Raw genomic sequence first — 27,224 nt, forward strand, 5'->3', positions numbered from 1 at the left:
TCCATCCAACCTGAGTTCCAACTGCAAGGCCTTTTTAAAGGCATTATTTAGAGACACAGAGGCTTGTAAAAAATGAGCTTAACAAACACAAACACCAGGTTTCCATAGAAAGCAGGAAAATAATTTATTCCAAAAGATGGCAGAAGTAAGAAATTCATCCTGAAAATAGACTTTGGTGTAATTCTGTCGGGACAGATCTCCCCTTGAACATGCTCTCCTACGGCTGCTGCACTGGCGTCTTATTGTCCCGTGACAGCGTTTGCACACGTCACTGGTCCCCGTGTCATGAGCAGGCAGGAGCCATCTTCCGGTCCACAGTCCCAGAGCGCCTTCTGTCTCAGAGGAGCGCACAGACATGTGATGGCATCGGCACCGTTAGAGTAAGGAGGCACATCGTTCGTCAGAGTGTAAGGCTAACAGGAGAAGCACTGCACTGGAGTGAGGTCAACTCTGCTGTGGGTGCTTAAGGCAGGAGGGCCAGAGCAGGCGAGCCCGGGAAGGCGCCCGGAGTGGAGGTGACTGCACATCTAGAGGAATTCTCGCCATGACCTGCAAAACAAAGCCGGGCTGGTCACTGGCCCCACCCCGCCCGCTGACATCAACCCCGTCCATCAAACACGACACGGAGGTGCTCCGTTAACCTGCAGACGGGGAGGCGCTGCAGGCTGTGACAAGGGTCCCATCGCCAAGGGCACTGCTACACTGAGAACCACAAGCAGGTTTGACGGTGTCACAGAAAGAGGAAGAGCGAATGACTAAGACCGATCATACTGGAACCTAATGAGTTCACTTCGGCTTCAAGAGTCTCTTTCCCTTCCTCTCACAGCAAGGCAGCCAGGCTCCCGCAAGCCGTTCTGTCAGACTCCCAGGAGCAGATTCCCTGTCCTTGGAGCTTGAAGTTGCTCCCAGCGAGCTCCCTGTTCCCGCCACCGCAAGTGGCTAGAAGCTTCAAGCTGCAGCCCCACCTTCGCAGAGCCAGTACACAGCCAGGCATCTTCACACATCCAACTGCTAACGCGGTCGGTCGCGGAAACACTTTATATAAAGCATGTTTTGTAACTGTATAAATACAGCCACATATGCTACTTCTGAAGTTAAATAAGCAAGTAGAAGAAAACGTCCTTCCAAGGCAATTTCCGCACACGGCTGAGCTGGCGGCGAGGGAACGAGCTGGTATGACCACAGTTTTCCAGAATGTGGAGGGGCTTGTTACATTTGGATGAGACACGGTTGTGGCAGGCAGGTCTGACAAGACTGAAGGTCAAACAGTGCGCAGAGAGGTCAAGATGGGCCCTTGAGGCTTTGCAAGGCAGTGGACAGAGCCAGGAGAGTCCACAGTGCGGCGGGGCAAAAGGCTCCCAAGCCCGGGCTCCAGGCGCCCAGAAGCAGAGACTGGTGCAAGCTGGGCAGCGCCACCGCCCTGGGGGTGGCAAGCACAGGCTGCCAGGACGCCCTGCGGCAGGTACATTCAGCCCGAGATGGAATCGGAGGACCAGTCTCACAAAGGAGCAGGAAAGAGCCGCAGCAGGCGCAGAGGGCCAGTTCCAGAGCCGGTGGCTGTCGTAGGCCACCACCCCCGTCCCCCCTCAGCTTCACAAACATCCTCCCCATCCAAGGAGCGTTCTCTCCTCCCCCAGCAGAGCACGGCTCCTCTGCACAGGCCTGAGCTCCGGCCCGGCAGGAATTTACTTGAGGATGCTGAAGAGCAGGTACAGATGTTCTGTCTGGTCATTTTCTAGGAATGTACTCGTTAGACTCCTCATGGTTTAGGCTTTTTTGGACAAATAAAATAATCACGAAATGAAAAAGTAGGTCTTCAATTTTGAAAAGCCGCGGAGAAACCGGGAATAATTTCCACTCAAGCTCAATGACAGCCAATTTAAGATGCATGTGAGTGAGCGTTATGTTAATGGCATACACTATGGTTGCTTTTGGAGTGAATTAAAGAAGCCCGTATTCTAATTATCTCTCTGATTAGAATGGGATGGGGGAATGGAACTTGACCAAGAGCCCACACCCTCGTTTTATAAAATACCAGGTATACCGGTTAATAATACAGATTTTTTCAATAGATGGAGTTCCACATATGTTAATATATAAGCGATTTGATATGTATGCTATTTTGTTGTATTGACAACAAGCTTGAACACTTCATGTCAAATTTTATGAAGGTGTTAACATCATAGATATTTTAACATCACAGATATTTAAAAATGTTGAATTTAGTGCCAAAAAAGACTTCTGCTGGAAGTTTTAATTCATTGCTTTATTTTGAGGAAAAGTGCTGCTTTTCATTATATATTTCAGGAAGCTTATGGTGAGCATGCTCCATCTCAAGATACTTGTGAATGCTCGTTTAAATGCTTTAAAAGTGATGATTTTGATGTGAAAGGCAAAGAATGTCCAGGTCAACTGAAAAAGTTTGAAGACCAACTTTCAAGCATTACTGGATGAAGACGGGTGTCAAACTCAAAAACAACTTGCAGAAAGATTAAATTCTGCTCAGCAAACAATTTCCGATCGTTTACAAGCAATGGGAAAGATTGTAAAGGAAGGAAAACAGGTGCCACATCAACTGAACGAAAGACAAATGGAAAACCAGAGTCATCAATAAAATGTTGCTTCAACGGCACAAAAGGTCTTTTTTGCATCAAATTGTGACTGGCAATGAAAAGTGGATTTATTTTGAGAATCCCAAACGCACAAAATCATGGGCTGATCCAGGTCAACCATCAACATCAACTGCAAGGCCAAACTGCTTCGGAAAGAAGACAATGGTCTGCGTTTGGTGGGACCAGGAAGGTGTGGTGTATTGTGAGCTATTAAAACCATGTGAAACCGTTAATACTGATGGCTACGGACAACAAATAATCAATCTGAACACACTTTGATCGTGAAAGGACCAGAATGATCCAGAAGACACAGCAAAGTAATTTTGCTTCATGATGACGCACCAACATGCACTTCAAAACCAGTTAAAGACACGTTAGAAGATCTTGCCTGGGAAGTATTAACCCACCCGCCATATTCACCAGGCCTTGCTCCTTCAGATGACGTGTTCCGATTGATGGCACACGCACTTTCTGAGCAGCACTTCAAAACATACGAAGAAGTGGAAAATTGGGTTTCTGAATGGTTTGCCTCAAAACAAGAAAAGTTCTATTGGGATGGTATCCACAAATTACCTGAAAGATGGGGAAATGTGTAGCTAGCGATGGACATTACTTTGAATAAAGCATTTTTGATGTTTCTCTTGAAATTATGTGTTTTGATTATAAAATCCGCATTATTAACTGGTACACCTGGTAAGGAGATCACTAAAGCTCCTTTCAGAGAAAACTGAGAATGAAGACAACATCAAAACACTAAGGCAGACCAGAAAATCGGTTCGGGGAAGGATGAGTGAATATATGTATGTATGTATATATTCCTTACACAAGGATATTTTTCCATTGTGCTTTAGAGAGTGGAAGGGAAAGGAAGAGATAGAGAAAAACATCTATGTGAGAGACACATCTATTGGTAGCCTCCTGCACGCACCCCGACCAGGACCAGAGAATCGAGCCTGCTATTGAGGTACGGCACTTGTCCGGAATCAAATTCACAGCCCTTCATTGGAGGGCCGATGCTATAGCCACTGAGACAATCCGGCTAGGGCTGCATATATCTTTATTCACAAATAGATATCACAAATTCACAAAATAATTCCTTGTCTATTGTTATGTGTAATGTATGTACTTACTGCAGGAGATGGACAACAAGAAGTATTCAAGCAAACTAAGGTGTGTACTGGTATTTGGCAAGTCAAATGAATGGCAAAAGCCGGGAGCTGAACACATTTAGGGGGAAGACATTCCTCTGAAACCAAGTGGCCAGGGAAGAAGGGCAAGGCCTTGCAGGCTGGACACTCACCAAGAAGCACCAGGAAGAACCGCAAGGGGACGGGGGAGCAGAATAAGACCGAAGAATGAAAAATGGTGTTTACTAACTGCTATCTATTATAGATTAATGAACATTGCAGGCAGCGGGCGGCAGGAAAGGGTGAGGAAAGCTAAGTAGGCCAAGAACAGGAAAGCAGTGGGCAGGAACCACAGGTCACAGAGGGAAGCGGAGCAAAGGCTGCCAAGGTGGTCAGAGGGCAGACGGGAGGCCCGGACCGCCACGTTAGAAAGTGGACAGGCCTGCAGACCAGTCCTTCTGATCTTCTGTGGCTCAGGGACCTTTGGTGACTCTGACAAAGCTGAGCTTACAAGGTACACAGCATTTCAAGGGGCCTGTACCCGCTGCACCCAGGGGCCTCAGCTTAAAGACCTGCTCCAGCCACGGAGAACGATGAGGGTCCGGCCGGGCCGTGAGCTGTCTCCGGAAGTGCTCTACCAGGAAGACACACGGGGCGAGGCTGTGGTTACACGGCCTGTAGGAACAGGGAGACCGGGTGAGGAGCCACTGCAGTAACCCGGAGCTGAGTGACTGGGTCAGAAATTAGGGTGTCCGAGGAACAGACAGAGACGTCAACAGGGTCAACTGGATTCGAGGAAGAGGAGGAAGAAGGGATCGATGGGTTCTGATGCTAAGTGACAGAGGAAGCTGTGGCATCAGGAAGGGAAATGGAGACGTGGCTGAGCTTGAAGTGGCCGCAGAATATGCAGAGATCAGATCAAAGACACGCGGCACCCACAGCAGCTCGCACCGCTTTGCTGCCACAGGCACGGCTTTGTTCCACAGGCTCCCTGAAATGCCCACTCAGTGCTTTTGCCTCATGAGCACTCAGATATGTTTGGAATGCACAGAAAAACAGCCCCCCCCCGCCCCCTGCCCGGAGCAGGGGCCTAATTACCCAAACCCTTTCTTGTCCACCCCCCTCCCCCCGCCCCCGGTCTAGACTTTGGACTAAAACAGAATGGCTGCCCTGTAGGGCCATGGCACACTGTATTAACTCCTCTAACATGGTACCATGACGTGGCAAACCAGCCAACCCCAGGACACTGGGGCTGTAGCCAAATCCACTCCAAGGAGACACATGACACTAGCATGACACCCCAAGGCTGTGGGGAACGGGACCTCGCCATAAACAGCAGCCTTGCTTGACAGTGCCACGGTGAGGGGGACAGGCTGGCAGGGGAAGACGGAGAGAGCACTGTTTTGACCAGTTCGGGCAAAACTTGCAGCCAATGACTGTAACATGCGGGCACTCAGCCTATGGATACCCGGGAGAAAATCCCGGCAGGGAAAGTGATGAAAGTAGCAAAAGGTGGACGAGGTGTTCAACCGTATTGTTCAGACCGAGCGGACTGCCCCAGTATAAAATTCTCCCAAAGCTTTCACAACTGCTTCTCATCTTCCTCTTGCTGAATACCTGTCTAACTCACACCTGCTCATTTCCAAGCCTGGGCTCTCAAACAAACCACGCACGAGATCAAACACCGTTCCTCACCAGATGAAGAAGGCCTACGTCTGGCTTCTGCGCCTCTTCATCATCCCACTTCACCATAAAAGTTCCAAGTTCAAAATGAGCTCAATCTTTTGAGTTTACGTCTTAAGAGTTCTGCTTGCTCCAATGCTACACACACATCAGATCTCTTGATGTGGTCCCGCCAGAGGCCTAGAGTCCTGGTGCTGCCATAATCACACCACAAACGTGGAATGGACGTATAGGGTTCGCCTGGCTGTGCCCTTCTGCTTCCTGGCACTTTGCTTTTAAAGGAACCACCTCTCAACATAAGGGTTTCAAGCAGCAGCCCCAGTTGGTGCTGTGGACCAGAGTGCAAACGTTAGGAATTCATCAGTTAGGACACACACACACACACACACACACACACACACACAGGAGAGGGAAAGGACGGCCAATGAAACCTGCAGACCACACACCAGCGTATTCAGGGCCAGACAGCATGATCCTAAGGGAAGGAGGTGAGGAGCGGAGAGGTCACGCAGGCAGTGCTGGAAGTTCTCAGCTTTAAAGCCCCATCGGCTCCTTACCTAACAGTCACCATAGTTAAAAAGGTTAGAAAACTGGAGAACCAGGGGGGAGGGGGGGAGAGAAAAGCGGGTAAAAGTGTTATGAATCCGATCTTTAAAAAAAAAAAAAAAAATCCATGTAAGAGGGAAATCAAAACGCCTTTGGGCAAAGAGGGGAAAAAATGACTATTTACCTATCAGATTGGCACAAATCCAGCTTAGGAACAGGTTATACTGTTGGTGGGAATGCAAAAACAGCACAATCCCTAGAGAAGGGAGTGTGTAATATCTAAAAAAAGTATTTTTACCTTTAACCCAGAGATTTCATTTTCAGGGAATCTAACTCAAAGATCACTAGCAAAAATATATGCTGTCTCACTGGCCAGTGTGGCTCAGTTGATTGGGACACGGTCCCATACATTGCAAGGTGTGGGTTCAATTCCCAGTCAGGACCTAGGCTGCAGTTTCGACCCCCGGTTAGGTGTGTATGGGAGGCAACCTATTGATGTTTCTCTCTCACATCAATGTGTTTGTTTTTTTTCCCTCTTCCCTTCTCTCCTCCCCTTCTCTCAAAAAGAAAAAAAAAAACAATCAATGAACATGTGCTTGGGTGATGATTAAAAAAAAAATACAATGTCATATGCACAGGATATTATTGTGGCTTTATTAACAATAGCAAAAGACTAGAAAGACCCAGAAGGACATCAATGGCTATGAAAAGACTTGAGGAAGATCTCTATACCCTGATAGGAGCAAGCTCTAGGCTTCAGTGTTCAGGGAAAAAGCAAGCTATAGAATAGTACAGATATGTTTTCCATAATAGCTGTGTGTGTGAGGGGGAGATAAAACACACACACACACACACACACACACACATATGTATTTGCTTATCCTAAGCAAAATGAAACACCCAAAGGACAGACTTCTCTGAATATATCTTGCTTATAATTTTGACTTTGGAAATATGTTTTCCAAATATTGACTTTGGAAATATTCAAAATAGCAGCAAATAAAAAAATTACCATGAATTGAACACAAAATCAAACTTAATCTAACTACCTATCAAATTGATAACCCCCAGAAAAAAGAATTATTTCAAGGATTTCAGAATACAGCATTCTGTTCTTTATTTGTTCTAAGGAAAATAAAGCAGAAAAGATATCCTAAACTGTACTCAATAAAGTTATAGTTGGTAGTTATAATGGTGTTTGAAACTATTTTATATGTACTGTAGGATAAGGAAAGTAAATAATTAAGTTACTGTCTTTAGGAGCTAAGATTTATAGTATATACGAATGATACTCAAGTATAAAACCAAAGAAGTAAAAAACTTGTAATGTCAAATTTGAATTAGAAATGCTAACATGAACTGGTGATCCTTTTTCTTCTTAAAAGTACACACCTCTGGCTCTGCCCATTGTAAAGACTCAGAAGCAACAGCACGCTGGCAGAAACAGGCGCACTCGCAATCAGATCCTGACTTGTGAATACCATCACCACTGAAAGGAACCAGGGCCAGCGGGGCTGGAGGACTGACCAGTGAGCCAGGATCCTTTCTGTGGGAAATTCAGAAAGCAACTGGAGGAGCAGTTGGTTGGAAGCCTGGGCCAGGACACACACCAGAAGGGTCTGGGACATCTTGATGTTGCCAGAAAGTAAGGAGACGAACAAGAGTAGTATCAAAAGGACACAGAAGCCCATTTAGACAGGCTCCCATAGGCCAAAGAAAGAACACTCTATAATAATAAAAGGGTTCAGCCAAGGCCGGTTTGGCTCAATGGATAGAGCGTCGGCTTGGGGACTGAAAGGTCCCAGGTTCGATTCCGGTCAGGGGTATGTACCTTGGTTACCAGCATATCCCCAGTAGGGGGTGTGCAAGAGGCAGCTGATCGATGACTCTCTCTCTCATCGATGTTTCTAACTCTCTCTCCCTTCCTCTCTGTACAAAATCAATAAAATATATTAAAAATAATAATAATAATAATAAAAGGGTTCATATGCTAATTAGACCGGACAGCCGAACAACCTTCTGGACGAAGCCAGGGCTGCAAGGGAGGAGCCCCTTGCACGAATTTCGTGCATCGGGCCTCTAGGTGAACATAAAAAAGATAATAAATGTAAGTGATTACAATTAAAAAGGGGGAAAGAGAAACCTCACTGGATACCCTCAAAGAAACTTGAGCACCAACAACTTGTAGTCTGAAATATTTAAAAATTTAAATTAAATATGTATCCTGCTTTTCCTGTATTATCTATAATTCAAGGTTACTCAATAATCCTCATTGATGAAGGGAAGCTCTTTTAGAGTCATCGAATCAAATGTAGAACTAGAAACTCACCATTGTGCAATTTCTCCGGTAACACTCAATTCAGACCCCACTCATTGATGGATGACGTCACTGGTGGAAGGCCGACAGAGAACCTCACAACGGGAGGCCCAGGCTGCCGTTACCTGAACCCCCTCAGCATCACTGAAGCCAGGAGCCAGACACCATGTCTCCTGGCTGGCACAGTGCCACCAAAGAGGCGCCCTTGCCCAGAGCCGCGCCAGAACCCGAACACTGAGCGCTAACTCCCCTTTATCAAAACGGTGGAGACAGGAACAAACCACACAGCAGCTGCCTGCCTCTCAGCTGGTGTTTCAATCTTTCCGCGCTACCGCTCCTGACCTCCAATACTCAGAACCGAATAGAAGCTGCAGTGTGAAGACCCATTTTCAAAAAGCACCCGTCTCTCTCTACCCAGAGCACTCAGCAATGCCAATGTCAAATCTGCCGGCCACTTCTCGAAGCTGCTGGGTCTCGTAACAGCAACGACCAGTGGTCACTTTCCCGAACCGTGTCCAACAGCCGGCATGCCAGGTCGATCCTGTCCATCACACTGGGTTTCAAACAGAATTTAAGAGAATCTGGGGATAAACCCTTTGGTAAAGCACATGACCTACGTCCCAAATTTACGTCTCTTCGTGAGATCATGCTTGCTCTCAGTGCCAGCCCTTGCCAAGTAGTAAAGTGGCCACAGAACTCTGAGGAAAAGTCAGGGCAAACTCTAGCAGGGTGACTGACAACACCGATGAGGAAGGTCAAGGGCATAGTCACCTCGATGGCTGGGTGCGGGTCTTCCTCTTCAAGGCCAGTGATACTTGAGATACCAGATGGTTTCATTTTTCAGCTGCGGTCCGAAGAGAGGGTTGAGCTGGGCCAGAATTGCAATCAGCCAGCTGAAAGCATAATGGGGGAGGAATGACAACGAGAGTGGTGAAATCATGCGGGAACAGGACCATTTTCAATCGGGATGGGTTTATCAAACCTAAGTCGGCTCTGTTCAGACCAACCTTCAATACAAGTTCCTAGCCCATCGTGCTGAATGAGGGAGCCAGGCTGACAGTTTACCACAAGCTGGATCACAGGACACACCTGCCTTAGGCAGCTGTCTTTTCTCAGTTTCTCGATTCCTACTCTAAGTGTCTAAGATTTCCTGAATTCACACGTCTTTACCTCAGAGTGTTGTTTTTATTCTTTATTCTTGAAAATATTACATAGTCCTCCATCGGCTCCCTCCAGCCCACCCCTGCCGTCCCCTCAGAGTTTTTACCTAACTTTAAGCTCAGGAGGAACGAGTGCTCCTTATCCATTCTACAGCTGCTAAGAACTGCAGCCCAGATGCCACACCCATTTGTGCCGGGACAGCCGGGTTAAATTTCGGCCCACCATCTCCCACTCAGGCTGTACCCCGAGTGCCCCTTCTCTAACCACCATCACCACGAGGCTGAGCCCCAGGAGAGCGGAACCGAGCGGCTGGCTTAACAACTGTCAGTGACAAGGAGCGGCTCTGGATCAGGCCCGCTTCTGCAGGAAGTACAATGGGTGTTACAGAGAGCCCGGGTAGGACGTGAACAGCAGCACACAGCGTCTCTAACGCTTTCTCGCACTGCCCACAGTGGTATTCTGTCTGGTGGAACTATTCACACACCCAGTGCCATAGGAGAACCACGGAGCCGGAACCAAAGCAAAGAGTGTTAGGACCCTGACTCCCCCTATAAGAGGGGAACTGGCCTAGCCAACCAGGCCATTGTCTGGCTGGGTCCCTATTCTTCCTTTTACTGTCATGTTCAGAATTCTTCCATCTAAGGACCCACAGGCCGGGTCTGCTCACCTATGCCCAGCCCCACACAGAAGCCTGCGCCTACAGAACAGTGCACCTGCCCGCCCCGCCCGCCCCACAAAAGGTGGTTTGTGACAGGTAACACGACACCTGAGAAGATGGGGCCGGAGCAGATACCGCAGGCTGACTCACTTCATAAACAAAAAGCTAATTCAGATGAGATCCTCTGATCCGTCCTGAGAACCAGAGTATTAAACACAAACAGAATACCGTGTAGTCGGGGTGTAACAGCTCTGACACTGGAACAGAGGAGGGGAGGGCCGCACAGGCAGACACACTGGAACGCTCTGTGACTGCAGCGAGGACTCGCTCACGGGGCAGAGCTCAGTCATGGAAAATTCCACAGGCCCAGGACTTCCCCAACCCAGCAGGCAGAGACGCTGGCTGTAAAGCAGCCGCCCGGCCTCCCGTCAGAGACAGAAGTAACTGGCCAATGCTCGGACACCTGAATAAAAAGCATGTTAGACCCTAAACTAGCCTGTCCCCCTTCTTCACCAAAAACACCGAGTACTGAATGCCACACCGGCTCCCAGAGCTTCCTGTGACGCTGTGCAGGGCCCTCCCTCCTGGCTGCACACTGCAATGACCAGAGAGCCTGTGACATTATGGACGCTCTGCTTCACCGGGACCTTTCCTTCCAGCCTCCCGGAATGCAGTTAGGGAAACTGAGGCAGGCAGAGGCTAAGTGACTGGCCTGTGCTCACAATACTAACTGGTGGCGGCAGCTCCTGCACCGGAAACCAGTCGGACGAACGTCCCCACCACAAAAGGCACTTCGAAGGCATCCATTCAGCAAAACCTAAACTGATCGGGGGATAAGGAACAAAGAAGCCATCTGCTGATTATTGATTAAGTCCAGGACAGGCCTTCGGTACCTGAGGTAAGGAAGAAATATCTAGAAGCGAGAACAAAATCTACTTTGCTTGCTCAGGTCACATTGAGAAACTTTTTTTTTAATTTTTATTGATATTTTACAGAGAGGAGGAAAGGAGAGAAATAGCTAGAAATGTTGATGAGAGAGAAACATCAACCAGCTGCCTCCTGCACACCCCCTTCCGGGGATGTGTCCGAAACCAAGGTACATGCGCTTGACCGGAATCGAACCTGGGACCTTTCAGTCCGCAGACCAACACTCTACCACTGAGCCAAACCCGTTTTGACAAGAAACTTTTTTGAATTTAATTTTCCATACTGCTTTTAATGTTTTGATTCAAGTGAAACATCTCACTTAAAAACCCCAACAAACCACAGTTCCAAAAGTTCCCTGGGGAACGGCCCAGGCCTTTCCTCTGGAATGTCATGGGGGAACTGTGCCCCTCTGGCCAGCTGAGCTCTGTGCCTGCCCTTCCGACTCCGACCCGACTTGGAACTCCCACAAACACGGCGGAGAGCTGGGAGGGGAAAACCCAGTCTGAATTGATGGAAGTGGGTGGAGGAAGAGGTCATATTCCAATGATCCTATTATTTCATGTGTCCAGGAAGAGAGAACGAAATGTACCCTTCAAATCTGCCAAGCTGTTCCACGTGTCCCCATACCCAAGTCCTGCCTCCTAACCAACCCTCTGAGATTATTCAAATGCCCGGGGCAGCAATGGTGCAGTGACATCATCTGCAGAGCTGGCATGGGCCCGAAGTCAAGTCCATGCTCTTTATTCCAAAGACAGGACACTACGCCCTAGAGTCCCACGGTACCAGCTGACACAAAGGTCCCGGTTTATCCCACAATCGTTACCAATGCCAGGCTCCAGGTCAGCTATGGGGCTGCAAAGAGGAATGAGCAGAGGGACCAAGCCCTGCGGGGGGGCCCAGCTGGTGAGAGAGAAGCCGGAGCAGCGGGCTGTGCTCTGGGAGGGTTCATTCCACACACTCCCAGGCCCCTGGCCATGAGCTCGGCTCTGGATGATTAGGATTCTCCAGCCAGCCAGCGTGTCCTCCCCCACAGACAGGGCTACTCCCAGCTCTCTCAGGTCTGGTTAGGATCCTCCCCCCAGATAGAGCTACTCCCAGCTCTCTCAGGTCTGGCTTTGTTCTTTTGTTTCACATTCTGATATGAGAACAAGGAACAGAGAGGCATGGCTACTTCCTGGTGACGCACAGATCAAGCGGATAAATGCCTAGCTTCCCTGTTGGCAAGGACCTCTCTTCTGATCCACTGTCCCTCCTGCCAGGGTGATGACACGAGTGACCTTAAGAGACAGCAGAGACACAGAAGAGCGACTTGCACTATCTCCACCGAGATGATCTATTATCTGCCCCCATCCCAATCCACTGACACAAACCCCTTTTCAAAGGCACGTATTATTGGATGCTATTAGAAAATATGGATTCAGTACTGGGCAGGGCTTTAATTCCAGCTATCTACCTACATATGAAAGGCTAATATGCTAAGTGTCTGACTGTCTGACCAGTCCCTATGACGTGCACTGACCACCAGAGGGCTGACACTCAACACAGGAGCTGCTGAGCTGCAGTGACTTGGCAGCGGTGGTTCTCGGATGACGCACCCCAAAACCATCGAGGAGGGAGCTGATTCCTCACAGGGCCATGCATCATGTTGCTGGGACACCGTCAGCCCCGAATCTGGTTTACTGCACTATTGCGTTTGCGTTCCACACTCTGTACAACAACAACTTTGCAGAGTGCCCTCTCGCACTTGGGGACCCTAGGGGAATGTCAGAGAGCCGGTTTCGGCCAGATCCCCGCAGGCCAGGCAGGCCAAGGGACCCCGCCTGCCAGAGGGATCCCCACTGACACCAGGGAGGGACCAGGGACGATGAGAGGTTGGCTCCAGGGCGTGTCTGGCCCATCTCACCCAGTCCCGCCCCACCGGCCCCTTCTAATTAATTTCCTTTCAATGTGCACAAATCTGTGCACTGGGTCACTAGTCATGAATATTAGCCGACTGTCTCCAGTCCAGGCAAGTGGCCTTACAACCCCAAGCCTCAGTTCCCCCTTTTGTAAAATGAAGATAATAATCCCTGCCTCCAGATGTTAAGAAATAACGAGAGAATACGAGTATATGAAATGCTCTGTGGAGTGGTTGACAAACAGACGTTTAACAAATACTAGTCACTCCTTCTCTTTCCCGTGAGACAGCGATGCACTGAGGCCCGGAATGAAACACAACCGGTGCACCGCACGGAGGAGTCCCTCACGCAGCGCTGAGCCATCCTCTTCTCCGCCCCTCCCTCTGCGGCAGGCGGAATTCCTGGATGTCCCCCAAGATACCCAGCCCCTGGCACGCACGCCCCGTCTAATCCCGAGGCCCTGAACGGGACGATGGCCACTCCTGTGATCAGGCTCTGACAGACAGCTGCCGAGGAAAGGGAAGTCGTCCTGGGTGGACGTGACCCACTTGGGAGCGTTCCTAAAAGGGACAGGCTCTCCCTGACGAAGGCGTGTGGAGCGTGTGTGTCACTTTCGAGTGATTAGCTCGGAACATCTCCTTTAGTGTGCACTCAAACAACTGACCTCCTTTTTCTCTCCTTAAAGCGCACAGTGGTAAGCTGTCTCGGTAGAGGGAGCTGGAGGGAAGTTGCAGGCGGGGACAGGGAGTCTGCGGGGTGGGTACGAGGACATCAGGGACAGCAGGCTTGGGCCCAGACATGGTTGCTCTTTGGTCTGGTAGCCTCAGCCTGGAAATTAGTTCCCGGCAGCCCTCTGACCCCAACACCAGAGCCCCTGCATGGCCCGTAGTCTCTGGAGGCCGGCTGCACTGGCACAGGAACTTGGCTCCACACCCAGGCCCTGGCCACCTGCTCTCGCCTGTATCAGGAGGTGGCATCCTGTTTACCCAGCAACTCCAGCCTGGCCACACCTTCTCCAACGAGGTCCGAATCCTTTCCAAGGCTGTCTTTCCTTGGGTCTCCCTCAGCCCGAGGACCATATTGAGTTTCCTTATATCTTACACTCTTCTGTCAGAGCTTATCATAATGTTGTTACCCTTCCTCTGCCTAACCTACTGTGTGGTTTTTATCTCCTTATTAGACTCAGACTGCTACAGGATGAGAAGGATTTTACACAAGGAGACTCTATTCCTGGCTTTCAAGTTGGAATGGCTGCTCCACAAGGAATGTGGGTGGTCTCTCGGAGCTGAGAATGACCCGAAATGAACAGTCCTACAACCACAAGGAACTTAATTCTGCCACAGCCATGGGAGCTGAGAAGAGGACCCCAAGCTCCGGATGAGAAGGCACAAAATGGTTTTTCATTAATCGATGCCAACCCTATCTCGATCCTTTCACACAGCAGAGGTATGCTCTGCTTTTGCCAGCTCTTAAAATACCTCTCCTTTCTTTTCTCCATACTCTATACCAGGCCTTCCAGTTCAAAGTCTGTAACAATACTCTTACCCGCCAAATCATAAAGGGGAAAAATTATACAGTCAGAATAAGAAAAATAAACTTTTTCATCTAGCAGATTTCCCTTCCACTATAGTCAAGACAGCCAAATATTTTCAATGTACCCATAAGAGAAGTGTACGTAATTCTCAGAGCAAAAGGCTGAGTGCAGGCAAGTACCCGGAGAGGGAAGGAAGTGACTGAGGAGAGCTTTCGTGCTGAGACCGTACACTAAAGCAGATGGACTGACTCCGATGGGGACCAGCAGGTGAAGCCCGGGCCCAGACAAGGCAAAGAATCTAATACAATGTTCACATACGTCCCCGCAAAAGCCGAGACCCCAAGGTGAAGACAAACCAAACAGAACCCCCTCAAGAGAAACGCTAGGAAAACCACCTGTCTTAAATACAAGTGCCAAGAAAGAAGAACTGGTCACCACTAAGAACTGGTTATCATGATGGTTTACAGCTCAAATTCATTCTCTGGTTTCTAAAAAATAAACACATATCCAGAATTTACTTAATTAAGCCACACTGGTGATGGCCTCAGGCATCTAACAGAAGCATGTGACTCCTTTCTGGGAGGGGCTCGCCTTCATACCAGACCCCGAAGAAGGGATACATGTAAAATTACAGGGAAAATTAACAGCTTGCAGTCAACCATAACTGAACACATATGGAAGTAGAAGGCAGCAAAGAGCAGACACAGAAATGGAAGGGCTTTAGATACTGGAATGATCAGATACAGATGATAAATAAACTATGTCTTAAGAAATAAGATAAGCTTAAAATATGTGCAGGGAGAAAGAAGGAAGAGGGAGAGGGAGGCAAGGAGGAAGAAAAGGAAAAAGGGAGAGGGAAGCAAAACTATAAAAGAAGCAAAAGAACTTCTATAGAAATAACAACTAAACTACCGGAAAATAAAAATGTCAATAGGCGAGGTTCTGGTTCCAGTAATAGCAGAGTATCAAACTCATCCCATAGACAGTATATTAATAAACTCTAATAACAAAATGTAAAAAACAACTATTGGCCGAAACCGGTTTGGCTCATTGGTAGAGCGTAGGTCTGCGGACTGAGAGGTCCTGGGTTCGATTCCGGTCAGGGGCATGTACATTGGTTATGGGCACATCCCCGGTAGGGGGTGTGCAGGAGGCGGCTGGTTGATGTTTCTCTCTCATGGACGTTTCTAGCTCTCTATCTCTCTCTCTTCCTCTCTGTAAAAAAATCAATAAAATATATTTAAAAAAAACAAAAACAAACAAACAACTATTGGATGGTACTAGAGATAGGGAATCTCAGAAAATAAATTAAAACAATAAAAAGAAGAACCCAGTGGAAATTTTAGAACTAAAAGGTATAATACACAAACTGAAAAGAAAAAAAAATCTTTGGTGGGCCCACTAACAGACTGGAGACGAAAGAAGAAATAGTGAACAGGCCTTTTTGGAGAAACTGACAAAGTGATTCTGAAACATAGGTGGTTATTGTAAAACCTTGCAGAACACACACGGAGGACTCTGAATTCAATACAAAGCTACAATACCCAAGACAGTATGGTATGTCATAAGCCTTGACAAAGAGGTCACTGAACAGAACAGATAGTTTGGAAATAGACTCACACGTATGTGGTCAAGTCATTTTGAATAAAGATGCCAAAGCAACTGAATGGAGAAAGGAAATTGTTCAATCAATGGTGCAGTTGTACTGGGAACAAAACCAAGCCCGACCCAACTTCCCAGTGCCGGGACTGGCAAGCAGAGTGCCCAACCCCCAGGCCTCCCGACTGCCCCCAACGGAAAGCCTCAGGTGCAGCCTGGCCCACCAACAGGAACTGGAAGAGCTAAGCTCAACAGATCTCTTCTCTTATCTCAATTTTTGCCAGAAAAAATATTTTCCCCAAACCTCCCAGGACCATCTACCACGATCCAAATTCCTTCCCAGACTGCTCTGCTACATCCCGCCCTTCCCCTCCCCACCCGCTCCCCCTGGGTCTCTGTCATTTGCTCCAAGAGCTGCCACTCACTCACACACCTCCTCCTAGTCTCACACGCAGGCTGCCTCCAGCTGCCCTGACACCTGGCTCCCTGGGGGCTCTCTCACTCAGAAAGGCTGACACCAGATGGCTCAGGCTTGGCGATGGGAGTACGAACTTCTTTGGTCCTCCCCACCTCCCTGCCATGCGGCCTCCAGAGAGTTCTCTCCCACTCTTAGGGAACACCGACTTCCACCTTGGGGAGCATGCCTGCTGAGTGTACTACCCTCTGCTTTCTTCATCATTCTGGCCACACCCCCTATCTCAAAGGGGAGGCTCAAGGGTGCTGTTTTCTGGTCCTTCCTCATCAAAGCACCTACAAGCTGGCATTCCTGAGCTCGGGCCCTGGCCTCTCTCTTAGGCCTGTTTCTCAGTGGCAGCAGCACTGGCATCGGGGGCTGACAGTTCTTTGCTGAGAGGAGGGGCTGTCCTGCCCACTGTAGGAAGGACAGCGGCAGCCCTGGCCTCTGCCCACAGGATGCCAGCAGCGGCCCCGTAGACAGCCACTGCCTGAGGACATTACAGTCTCGGGCCCTCAACCATCTCTCCTCAGATCCAGCTTCCCATCTGACATCTCTCAGAAGTTTCACCAGCAATCAGCCTGTCCCCAGTTGGATTTCTTTTTTCTTTTTTAAAAATATTTTTATTGATTTCAGAAAGGAAGGGAGAGGGAGAAAGATAAAAACATCTATGATGAGAATCATTGATCGGCTGCCTCCTGCATGCCCCACACTGAGGATGGAGCCCACAACCTGGGCATTGAACTGTGACCTCATGGTTCATAGGTCGACACTCAACCACTGAGCCAGGATGGCCGGGCCCCAGTTGGATTTCTGTTTTGAAATTGGCTTTCCTCTGCTGAACTATGAACACAAACTGGTCGCAGTGGCAGAGATCCTGGCTTATTCCAAGTTCAGACACGTCACGCCCCACAGAATCTAACCTTCAACTAGAACAAACTGGGAAGAGGAAAATATTGCCACAAACAGAAGGCAATTAAAAAGTCCATGAATGTATTTCAAAACATGACCTTGCCTAGAAAATCCAGTTCCTTTGGGTGTGTCCTCCTTCATGAGAGGCTCTTTCAAGAAATAACCGGTACCTGCTAGCACCAAACAGCAGGCTTTCTTTGACTTTCTGATTTACTGCAGAATCCCACCCCTCTGTGGAAGCAGGTATGCAAAATATTTAGCGTTTAAGTTACACCCAATGTTTAGACAGATAACTTGCTAATAAGTAGGACATATAATCAAGGAAAAGAAAGAAATAATTTTGGAAATCTGTGCACTAGCTCTGTGAATACACCGAAGACAGCATGAACCCAGTCAACACGGCTGGCACAACACGGTGGTGCGAAGGGGAAAATGGTCTAAAATCTAGACAGCGAGAGGCGAGAGCTCGCCTTTGAATACTCTGAAGCTTTCTCCATGAACCGAGTAATACTCAGATTTTTCCCGGGGCCTGCCTGGTGCCACTCCCCATTGAAGGGGAGAAGGTGGACAAGAGCTGGAAACGTCTTTCAAACAGTTAAACTGCAGTTCTGCCACTCATGAGGCTAAATAACAGTATCCCAAACATATATGTTGAGGATTATCTTACATACCCTAAAATAGTATTTACTCAGCAGTTTATATAAATGAATATAATCTATACAAATAGATGCTAATTATTACACTTTTAAATTTAAAAATGTTTGGCCTAGCCTGGATTGCTAAGTGGTTGAAGCACTGGCCTGTCATGGGTTCAATTCCTGGTCAAGGGCACTTACCTGGGTTGCAGGTTCAATCTTCAGCCCCAGTCAGGGTGAGTGTAGGAGGCAACCAATCGATGTCTCTCTCTCTCTCACATCAATGTGTTTTCTCTCTCCTCCTCCTCCTCTTCCTCCTCACTCCTTCTACCCTCTCTAAAGAAATCAATGGAAAAAATATCTTCTGGTGAGGATTCACAAAAATAAATTTATTTTAAAAAATTTTTATTTAAAAAATTGTTCTTACTCTACTTGATTACAATTTTAGCTCAACTTCAGTTCGGTAGATGAACAGTCAGAAAAAAGAATGACTTTTACGGGGACAGGGGATTAACCAAAGAACATATATGCATAGTCCATGGACACAAACAAACAAAAAAGAATGGCTTTAATTGAGATGGTGAGATATTTAAGTGAAATGAGGCCTAAATATTTTACAATAGTGAACTACAAAGCACTACAATGACAATTTCTGATGGGCATAAACTGTACCTGGGTTGGCAGAGGGAGAGAGTATCTGTCCAGTTCTTATGTAAATATACTTATATATAACTAGAGGCCCGGTGCACGAAATTCATGCAGAGACGGGGGAGTCCCTCTCCAATCCGGGATCCCTCGGGGGATGTCCCACAGCCGGTTTAGGCCTAGACTGGCAGTCAGACATCCCTCTCGCAATCCAGGACTGCTGACTCCTAACCACTTGCCTGCCTACCAGCTTGATCGCCATCTAACCACTCCCCTGCTGGCCTGATGGCCCCCAACTGCCCTCCCCTGCCAGTCTTGTGGCTCCCAACTGCCCTCCTCTGCCAGCCTCATGGCCCCCAACTGCCCTCCCCTGCCAGCCTCATGGCCCCCAACTGCCCTCCCCTGCCGGCCTCATGGCCCCCAACTGCCCTCCCATGCTGGCCTGATTGCCCCTAACCACCTCTGCCTCGGCCCCCACCACTGTGGTTTTATCTGGAAGGAAGGTAGTAAGATGTCTGGTCTCTAGGTATAATTAGCATATTACCCTTTTATTAGTATAGATTATGTAAGTAATGGTATAATTATAAAATTATGTAAATATAAATACTGAACATAGAAAATGTGTGCTAATTTTTCTTTTTTTAAATTTTGTGGGGTTTTTAAATTTTTTTTTAAAGTGTGCTACTTTTATTCTTCAGACATTATTTTATTCTTCAGACATGAGGACAATCTTCAATGAAACAAAGCTGTCAAGTTTCACAACAACCATGCTCCACTTATTTCATTTCCCATCACATACATCATAAATGCCACGAATAATGCTTATTACTTTAGGAAAAAGTTACTTACAAGAGATAGCAGCAAACTGAACAGGTCACCAACATGGTGATGATGACTCTGAAAAACAACAACAAACAACAATTAGGACCTTGCAAACTAAGCAGACACTGAAGGATGGTTCAAGTCCCTTCCCGAGTGATCAAAAAGCAGGGACTGTGCACCCAGAAAATGCACCTGCATCTGTCCCAGCGCCCACACTGCACTGCACCTGGGGTGCATTTGGTAGAAGTTAGAGTAAATAATTAAACTTTATTTGTATTTAAAGGGATATGCCCTGATGCCATGCTTAGATGTCTAATCCAAACCCACCTAAAACTGAACGCAAAGGCTGCAGTGACAATTCATTTGACATCCAAGGAACTACCCCACTGGGCCCTTCCACCACAAAATGACACTGTACTTCTAAAAATGTGACTCTCTAGTGTTGACCTCTCCCCGTCTCCATTCCTCTCTGAAAAAGTTAAATCTGGTGAATGTCAACACTTCTAAAACTGGCTCCATGCAATCTCTTCCCATTTCGCCTCCCAAAGGCTCCCCTCTGAATCTCCTGCTCCCCAGAAGCAGCTCTGCCATTCCACCCACCACCCCACCCTCAGAGCTGTCATCTCTTTGCTCATGCCTCCTCTGCACCCTCAGAGTCACCAACTGCTGTGGGCTAGTCCTTCTAAAGTAGGGGTGTCGAACTCAATCTGAGAAGGGGCCAAAATCTAAAATCCAGCCTAAATCGCGGGCCGAATGGTTTACTGAACAGTCATAAACTGACAATGTCATAAACTGACAGCGGAGTGCAGTGATGACAGCGCGGTGCGGGCCACATTGCAAGGCCTGGCGGGCTGGATTTGGCCCGCGGGCCGTGTGTTTGACACATGTGTTCTAAAGCATCCTTCCCTAGTGCGCTTCTTCCTTCCCGTTCCCACCTTAGCACGGAGATTTATCAAGTTCGTCTAGCTAACGGGTGGCACAGTCCAACTGTCTTCCTTTCCTCTCATTCTACCGGCAATCACCTTGGATTCATTGTTCTAAAGTATTCTTTTCATTGCATCACCCTGCGGCTTCACATCTCTCAGTGCCACCACCATCCCCAAGAGTCGTGTCCAGAGAAAGGTCTCCCCTCCCCACCCCCCCCACACACACACAGAGTAAGAAGGACTGTCTCCTAGAAGGCGGGAAGCAAAGATCAGAACTCCTATTGATATTTTTATCTCATGCTTTAGAAGTGCTGTGGGTGTGTGTTCTCTATGGTTATTATACTGGCACATCCATTCATTCATTCAACAGATTTTCATTGAGTGCCTGGTATGTACAAGCTCTGGGCAGACAGGAGTGAAGGAAACAGGAGAAACCCCTGCCCTGATGAAGTCTACATGATCGTGGGGGAGACAGACAACAAACAAGTGGAACAATAAGCAAACAAGATCGAGCGATTGATTGATCTACCTATCTACCTACCAGAGGTCAGAAATGCAGATGGAGAAAAACAAAGCAAGAAAGGAGGATAAAGGTGTACAGGGGAGTCTGAGATAAAAGTGCTATGAATTGTGTGTGTGTGCGCGCTCACACACACACACTCATTCAGAGATAAAGCAAATGTGAACACATAACAATTACTGGATCTACCTGGTGGCATACAGTAGTCATACTACTCTTCCTACTTTTCTGTATGTCTGAAAAAGCCCTGCATGTTTGAAAAAAAATGCGCTGTAACTCTTGGCACATCGATTCCTGTGTCTCCTCCCCATTCCCTCCCCCAACCTACTGCCAAGGGAGCCGCCGTGACACACCTGAGCCTCACACAGACATGCGGCTGGCTGAAGAGAAACGAGGGGAACCCTGACAACGGGAATGGCCGGAGAGCTGATTCAGGCACAGACCCGATTTCGCCCTTTTATCCTACACTTGTCAGTCACAGAAGAGAATGAGGAAGGCGCTTTAGGTACATGTAGATTCACAAGTTCTCCCTTCTGCCTTTTTTTCTCCCTGCCTCCCAGGTCCTGGAAAACTCACCACCCAATCTGCTGTCTTCGGATGTGCAGGGGTCTCGCAGGAAAGGATGTAACATCCAAGGCTTCCTTCCTCTCCTCACACAGGGCACCTTTACGAATGGAGGTGCTTTACTTCACTATCTCCTTAATGAAGTTGTCTTAATGCTTCAAATCAAAAAGGCTCTCCTGGCCCTGGCTGGTTTGGCTCAGTGGATAGAGCATTGGCCTGTGGACTGAAGGGTCCCAAGTTTGATTCCGGTCAAGGACACATGCCTGGGTTGCAGGCTTAATCCCCAGAGGGGGCATGCAGGAGGCAGCCGATCAATGATTCTCTCTCATCATTGATGTTTCTATCTCTCTCTCGCTCTTCCTTCCTCTCTGAAATACAAAAATATATATTTAAAAAAGGCTCTCCTGTTTTAAAAATTCACCATAGTCCTTGAAGCAATTCATCTCCTTCATGTATTTTTAAAAATTAATTTGCAATCTTTTCAGGAGGTAAAGGAAAACCAGTACTAATTCCGTACTAACATTTCCACTTGACAATGAGGAAATGGGAATGTGGAAAAGTTAGGTAAATTGCTCAAGGTCACAGGGATCGCCCAGCAGGGACAGTGCTTCTCCAAATGGAATACAGTAACTCCGAGGAGGCTCTGTGTTTTAAGACCAGCTCAATCCTGCCAAGAGCAGGAAATATAAGGATTGGGCTTAGACCCGGATAACGTGTCACTAGCAGGTCAAACCTGAATCGTGACACTAGGGCCAGAAATGCACACGAGGTGGCATTTCATTACCCTGGTAACAGCATGGGCATGGAGTCCGAGGCTGGGGGAAACGGGTGGGACCCCCATGGAGGTCTTTAAGAAAGGAGTGGTCAGTGCTACCAACACATTAACAAATGCTTTTCTGCGTATGAAGGCTGCAAAGGCAGACAGTAGTGTAAAGCAGCGATTTTCAACCTTTTGCATGTCATAACACATGTAAACTAGTTACTAAAATGCTTTTTTAAAAAAACATATTTTATTGATTTTTTTACAGAGAGGAAGAGAGGGGGATAGAGAGTTAGAAACATCGATGAGAGAGAAGCATCCATCAGCTGCCTCTTGCACACCGCCCACTGGGGATGTGCCCGCAACCAAGGTACATGCCCTTGACCGGAATCGAACCTGGGACCCTTCAGTCCGCAGGCCAACGCTCTATCCACTGAGCCAAACCGGTTTCGGCTAGTGACTAAAATTCTGTGGCACACCAATATATATATATATATATATATATATATATATGTATATATATATTTTCCGATCTGACAAAAATATAGGTGTAATTTTTAGTTCCAAAAAATAAAAATAAATAGTAGTACCAGTAATTACCTACCCCTTTTGCTCCAAAATGACTTAAAAAAAAAAATCAGGTGCTTGTCTAAGGATTTTTGGTATCAAGAATGAGCCAATCAGATGTAACCTTATCCAACCCGACCAATAAGATGCAACTGGATTATATGACCTATATTTAGGGTTCATCACAGGGCATTCTCACCTGACGGCTATGGTTGTGTTGGCCGTTGTCATTTTTTTATTTGGCAATCCCAGGGAAAGAGGTCAGTGCCCCGGACGAAATAGTCAGCTATTCATGTTTTTAAAATGCTTGTGGCACAACGGTTGACAATGGCTGGTGTAATTCATAGTTGAAGACAGAAACACTAACTCCAGGAGGAGAAACAAGTCTAAGAACTTACATTTGGTTACTATAAACGGCCTTCATAACCCCTGAATTCTGACATTCTCTATTTCATCTATTACTGCGTGGGAAGATGAGAGGGAGGAAGGTAAGGGGACCTGGTGGAATCTCATGTACCATTCTCCTCCTTGCATGTCTTACTTTTAAACTACTGGAAGTAACAGGTCTAATAACACACGTTTATTTAAGAGAGCAAGGAAGGGTTCAGGCCACAGAACATTCTTTTCTTTCCCTTTACAAAGGCCATGGAATGATCCACTCAAGGAACGCTTACTGAACGCTTGCTCTGCGGGCAAAGCACTGTGAAGCCACCAGCTAATTTCAGAGGAAAATGGTGTTCCTGACAAACGGTGACTTCAGTCTAAGTTTCACCCCACATGATCTTGCCGAGAAAAAATGACTCAGAAGCAAAAGAGGAACAAAAAGGCAAAAGGAAAAAAAAAGTGTGCTAAGGCTCCTTTGAAGATAAGCCTCTATTTCATACAATAAAAGTTTACTTACCACATAGGTTAAGCTCTATTGGACATGGGGAGTGTATTTCTTAACCGATCACCCTAAGAACTTGTTTCTCACACGCAAGGTCGCGGGGAGCGCCCTGCAGAAGGCATGACGCAGGGTTTCTGCACCAGAAAGCCTCCTGCCCTCCGGCGGGGCCTCGCCGTGGCCCGGGCCCGGCTCCCTCCGGCGCCCGCGGGAGGCGAGGCCTGGGCTGCACGTCGCTGCACAGCCCGCCCTGCGCGACTGCGACGGCGGCGTGCGAAGTGCAAGGGCGACGTCTGCTTCCCTGGCCTGACCCCTTCCCGGAGGCAAACGAGGCCTCGTCTGGGCGGAGAGCGGCAGACCGAGCCCCAACTCCTTCCTGGGTCGGTATGAACCCGTTTCCGACACCCACCCAGGACGGGGACGCGAGAAAAAAATCCCCCTGGAACTCACCCCCACGAATGGCCCACCGGAGGTCACCCTCCGGCGATGCGGCCGGGAGTCCCCGACGCGGCTGCGGCCGGCTCGGCGGGGCCAGCCCGGGGTCGGGGCCGCCGGCGAGGTCTCCGGGGCGGGCCGCCCTCCCCTCCCCCTCCCCCTCCCCCTCCCGCCGCCGCTCCGGCCGCGCGGCCCCTCCGCCTGCGGGCCCGGCGCACGCACTCACCCCCGGTTGGGACCCTTGGGGATGAACCAGGGCACCAGGAGGCCCACGACGCTCCAGAACACGCTCATCACGATCAGCGGCACCGTGAGGCCGCTGTACGCCATGGTGGCCGCCGCGCCGCCAGCCCCTGCCCCGCCGCCGCCGCCGCCGCGCTCGGGTCCCACCCGGAAGTGTCAACACCCGGCCGCGTGACCAGCGCGCGCAGGGCCCGCCCCCCGCGTCCTCACGTGACCCGCGCGCCGGCTCCGCCCCTCGGGGGTCTGGAGAGATAGGCTCCACCCCCACCTGGCGGAGGGATGTCACTCACCGGAGGGTCAAGTCACTAGGAGCTCGGCAAGGTAGTTCTCCTTAAGAACGCGGCCCTTTTAGGAAAAGAGTGAGGTTGCATATTGACAGCTTTATCTTCTTTTAGTATTAATATGTTTTTATTGATTTCAGAGAGAGGGAGAGAGAGAGAAACATCATTGATGAGAGAGAATCATTGATGGGTTGCCTCCTGCACGCCCCCCACAGCTCCCAGGAATCCATCCGTGACCTCCTGGTTCACAGGTTGACACTCAACTACTGAGCCACCCAGGCCAGGCTTTATCTTCTTCTTATATAACAAACTTCAACAATTGTAAGTTATCGTTAAAGCCCATAAATTCCTGTCTGAGCTGTAACTTGGAAACATCACGAAACTCGTTGTAAACACCTCACTAGAGCCCATGAGGGAGTTTCAGTTATCCCCACTTTGCAGTGGGGAAACTAAGGCTCAGGGAAGAGGTTCAGGATCTTGCTCAAAGCCACAAAGCTGATAAGAGGCTGAGCCAGGATTCAACTTCTCATGGTGTGATATTCAAAGTCAGTGCTTTTTTCTTAAAAATCCTCATTTGAGGATATGTTCATTGATTTGAGAGAGAGAGAGAGAGAGAGAGAGGGAGAGAAACATCCACCTATATGTGCCAGGATCAGGGATCAAACCCACAACCTTTTATTGTACAGGACAAGGCTCCAACCAACTGAGCCACCGGCCAGGGCAAAGCCAATGCTCTTACACTGTACTATCGTACGTCTTGTGCACCGTGTAAGGTTCTGGGGTTCAACCAGAACCCCCTCCGGGAGTTCACAGGCTGGTGAGGAGATGGACATGCCAAGGGCCACGCAATGGCAGTGGAAGGTACAGTGGACAGCAGTGCTGGACTTCCCACCCCAGCCAGTCCCGAGCTGAGCCTTACAAGAGGAGTACGGATTAGCCAGGATAACGAGAAGATGAATCTGGAGTTTCTAATGCTTGCCACAGATTCTCACGTGTTCGTTACAGCATGCCACAACCTTGGCACAAGGAGTAAGCCAATTCTCAGAGAGGTTACGGAGCTTTATAAAGCTCATGGGCAGAGGCAAGGAGGAAAGCAGGTCTATAAACAAAGCCCTTTCCCTGCAAGTCACACTTCCGCCCCTCACCTCACTTCCTGATTTCTTTCTTCATCAACTAGAATGGATTCTTGAGTTAAATGGGAAGTTGGACGGACAGTCTTTAACTCTGTACCAACTCTTCAGCCATGATGCCAAGCCTTTATCTTCTCCCCGAAAACTCAGCCTCGGGAGACATTCTATTGTCCTTAGTTCCAGTCCGAGCAACTCCTTCTCCAACGCCTGTTTCATTCTGTTCGTGCACCTTCTGTGGCATTGTACTTGTTTGTGTGTGTCTTTTTTTAATTAAAAATACATTTGTATTGATTTCAGAGAGGAAGAGAGATAGACACATCAGTGGTCCACCTCCTGCACGCTCTCCTCCCCCTTACTGGGGATCAAACCCACAACCCAGGCATGTGACCTTGACTGGAGTCGAACCCAGCACCCTTTGGTCCATAGGCTGGCAACCTACCCACTGAGCCAAACCAGCTACAGCTATGTGTGTAACTTAACCAACACTCTAAGAGAGGGCAAACTCCTGAGAGCAGGCACTGTTTAACGGATCTATGCCCTTTAGGGACACTTTATACATAGAATGAGCTTAAGTACAACTGAATTGAATAGTGAAGAAGGGGTGAGATCAGCCAAAATTAAATTAGAGAAAAAGCCAGGCTACTTCCCATTTCCTTCCTGAAAACTTACTCAATTATTTATTCATTTATTTCTAATTGAATTTATTGGGGTGGCATTGGCTAATAAAATTACATAGTTTTAGGTATACAGTTCTTGTACAATTCTATAACACATCAACTGTATAACGTGTATTCACCACTCCAAGTCAAATCTCTAGATTTATTTTTAATTGTGGTGAAATGTATGTAACGTAAAACTGACTGTCTTAGTTTGAAGTGTACAGTTCAGTGGATGTTCAGTCTATTCACCTTGTGCTCACAAGCTCCAGAAGTTTTCACACCCATTTAACAGCTCCCGTTCCCCATTCCCCTCCCTGAGCCCTGGCAACCGCTATCCTAATTTTCACTTCTGTAAGTGTGACTCCTCTAGACGCCTGATTAAGTGGAATCATACTGCATTTGTCTTAACACACATCTGGCATAAGACACTTAGCGTAAGGTCCTGACGTTTCATCCGTGTGCAGCCCAGGTCACAGCACTGAATAACATTCCACTGCTGTGTCTGGACCATACTTGGTTTCTCCACTCACCTGTCAATGGATGTTTGGGTTGCTTTCACTTTTTGACTATTGTTAATTTTTTTTCCTGTTTCTTAAGTTGATGCAAATATATATATTTTTAAGTTGATCTCCTTAAGCCTAACTGTGTCTTCCTTTTTTGGCAGCCTTTTTGAGATGTCAAGGAACACAGGGAAGTAAGTGACAGTCAGATACCAGTTCTGTCCAC

At 48.1% G+C, this 27,224-nt stretch overlaps 1 protein-coding gene across 1 annotated transcript; it reads right to left on the reverse strand.

The window, feature by feature from the left end:
* Positions 1 to 99: 99 nt before the first annotated feature.
* On the reverse strand, positions 100 to 24,636 carry ATP6V0E1 (ATPase H+ transporting V0 subunit e1). Its single transcript, XM_084886240.1, has 4 exons — positions 24,412 to 24,636; positions 19,558 to 19,605; positions 9,057 to 9,178; positions 100 to 549 (listed from the first exon to the last, which is right to left on the reverse strand). Exons 1-3 carry the CDS (start codon positions 24,513 to 24,515, stop codon positions 9,085 to 9,087), a joined length of 246 nt encoding a protein of 81 aa, XP_084742366.1. The 5' UTR covers positions 24,516 to 24,636; the 3' UTR covers positions 100 to 549; positions 9,057 to 9,084.
* Between the last annotated feature and the right edge of the window lie 2,588 nt (positions 24,637 to 27,224).

The sequence above is a fragment of the Pipistrellus hanaki genome (genome assembly GCF_964339955.1).
Source record: "Pipistrellus hanaki genome assembly, chromosome: 5".
NCBI classification, from domain to species: Eukaryota; Metazoa; Chordata; class Mammalia; order Chiroptera; family Vespertilionidae; genus Pipistrellus; species Pipistrellus hanaki.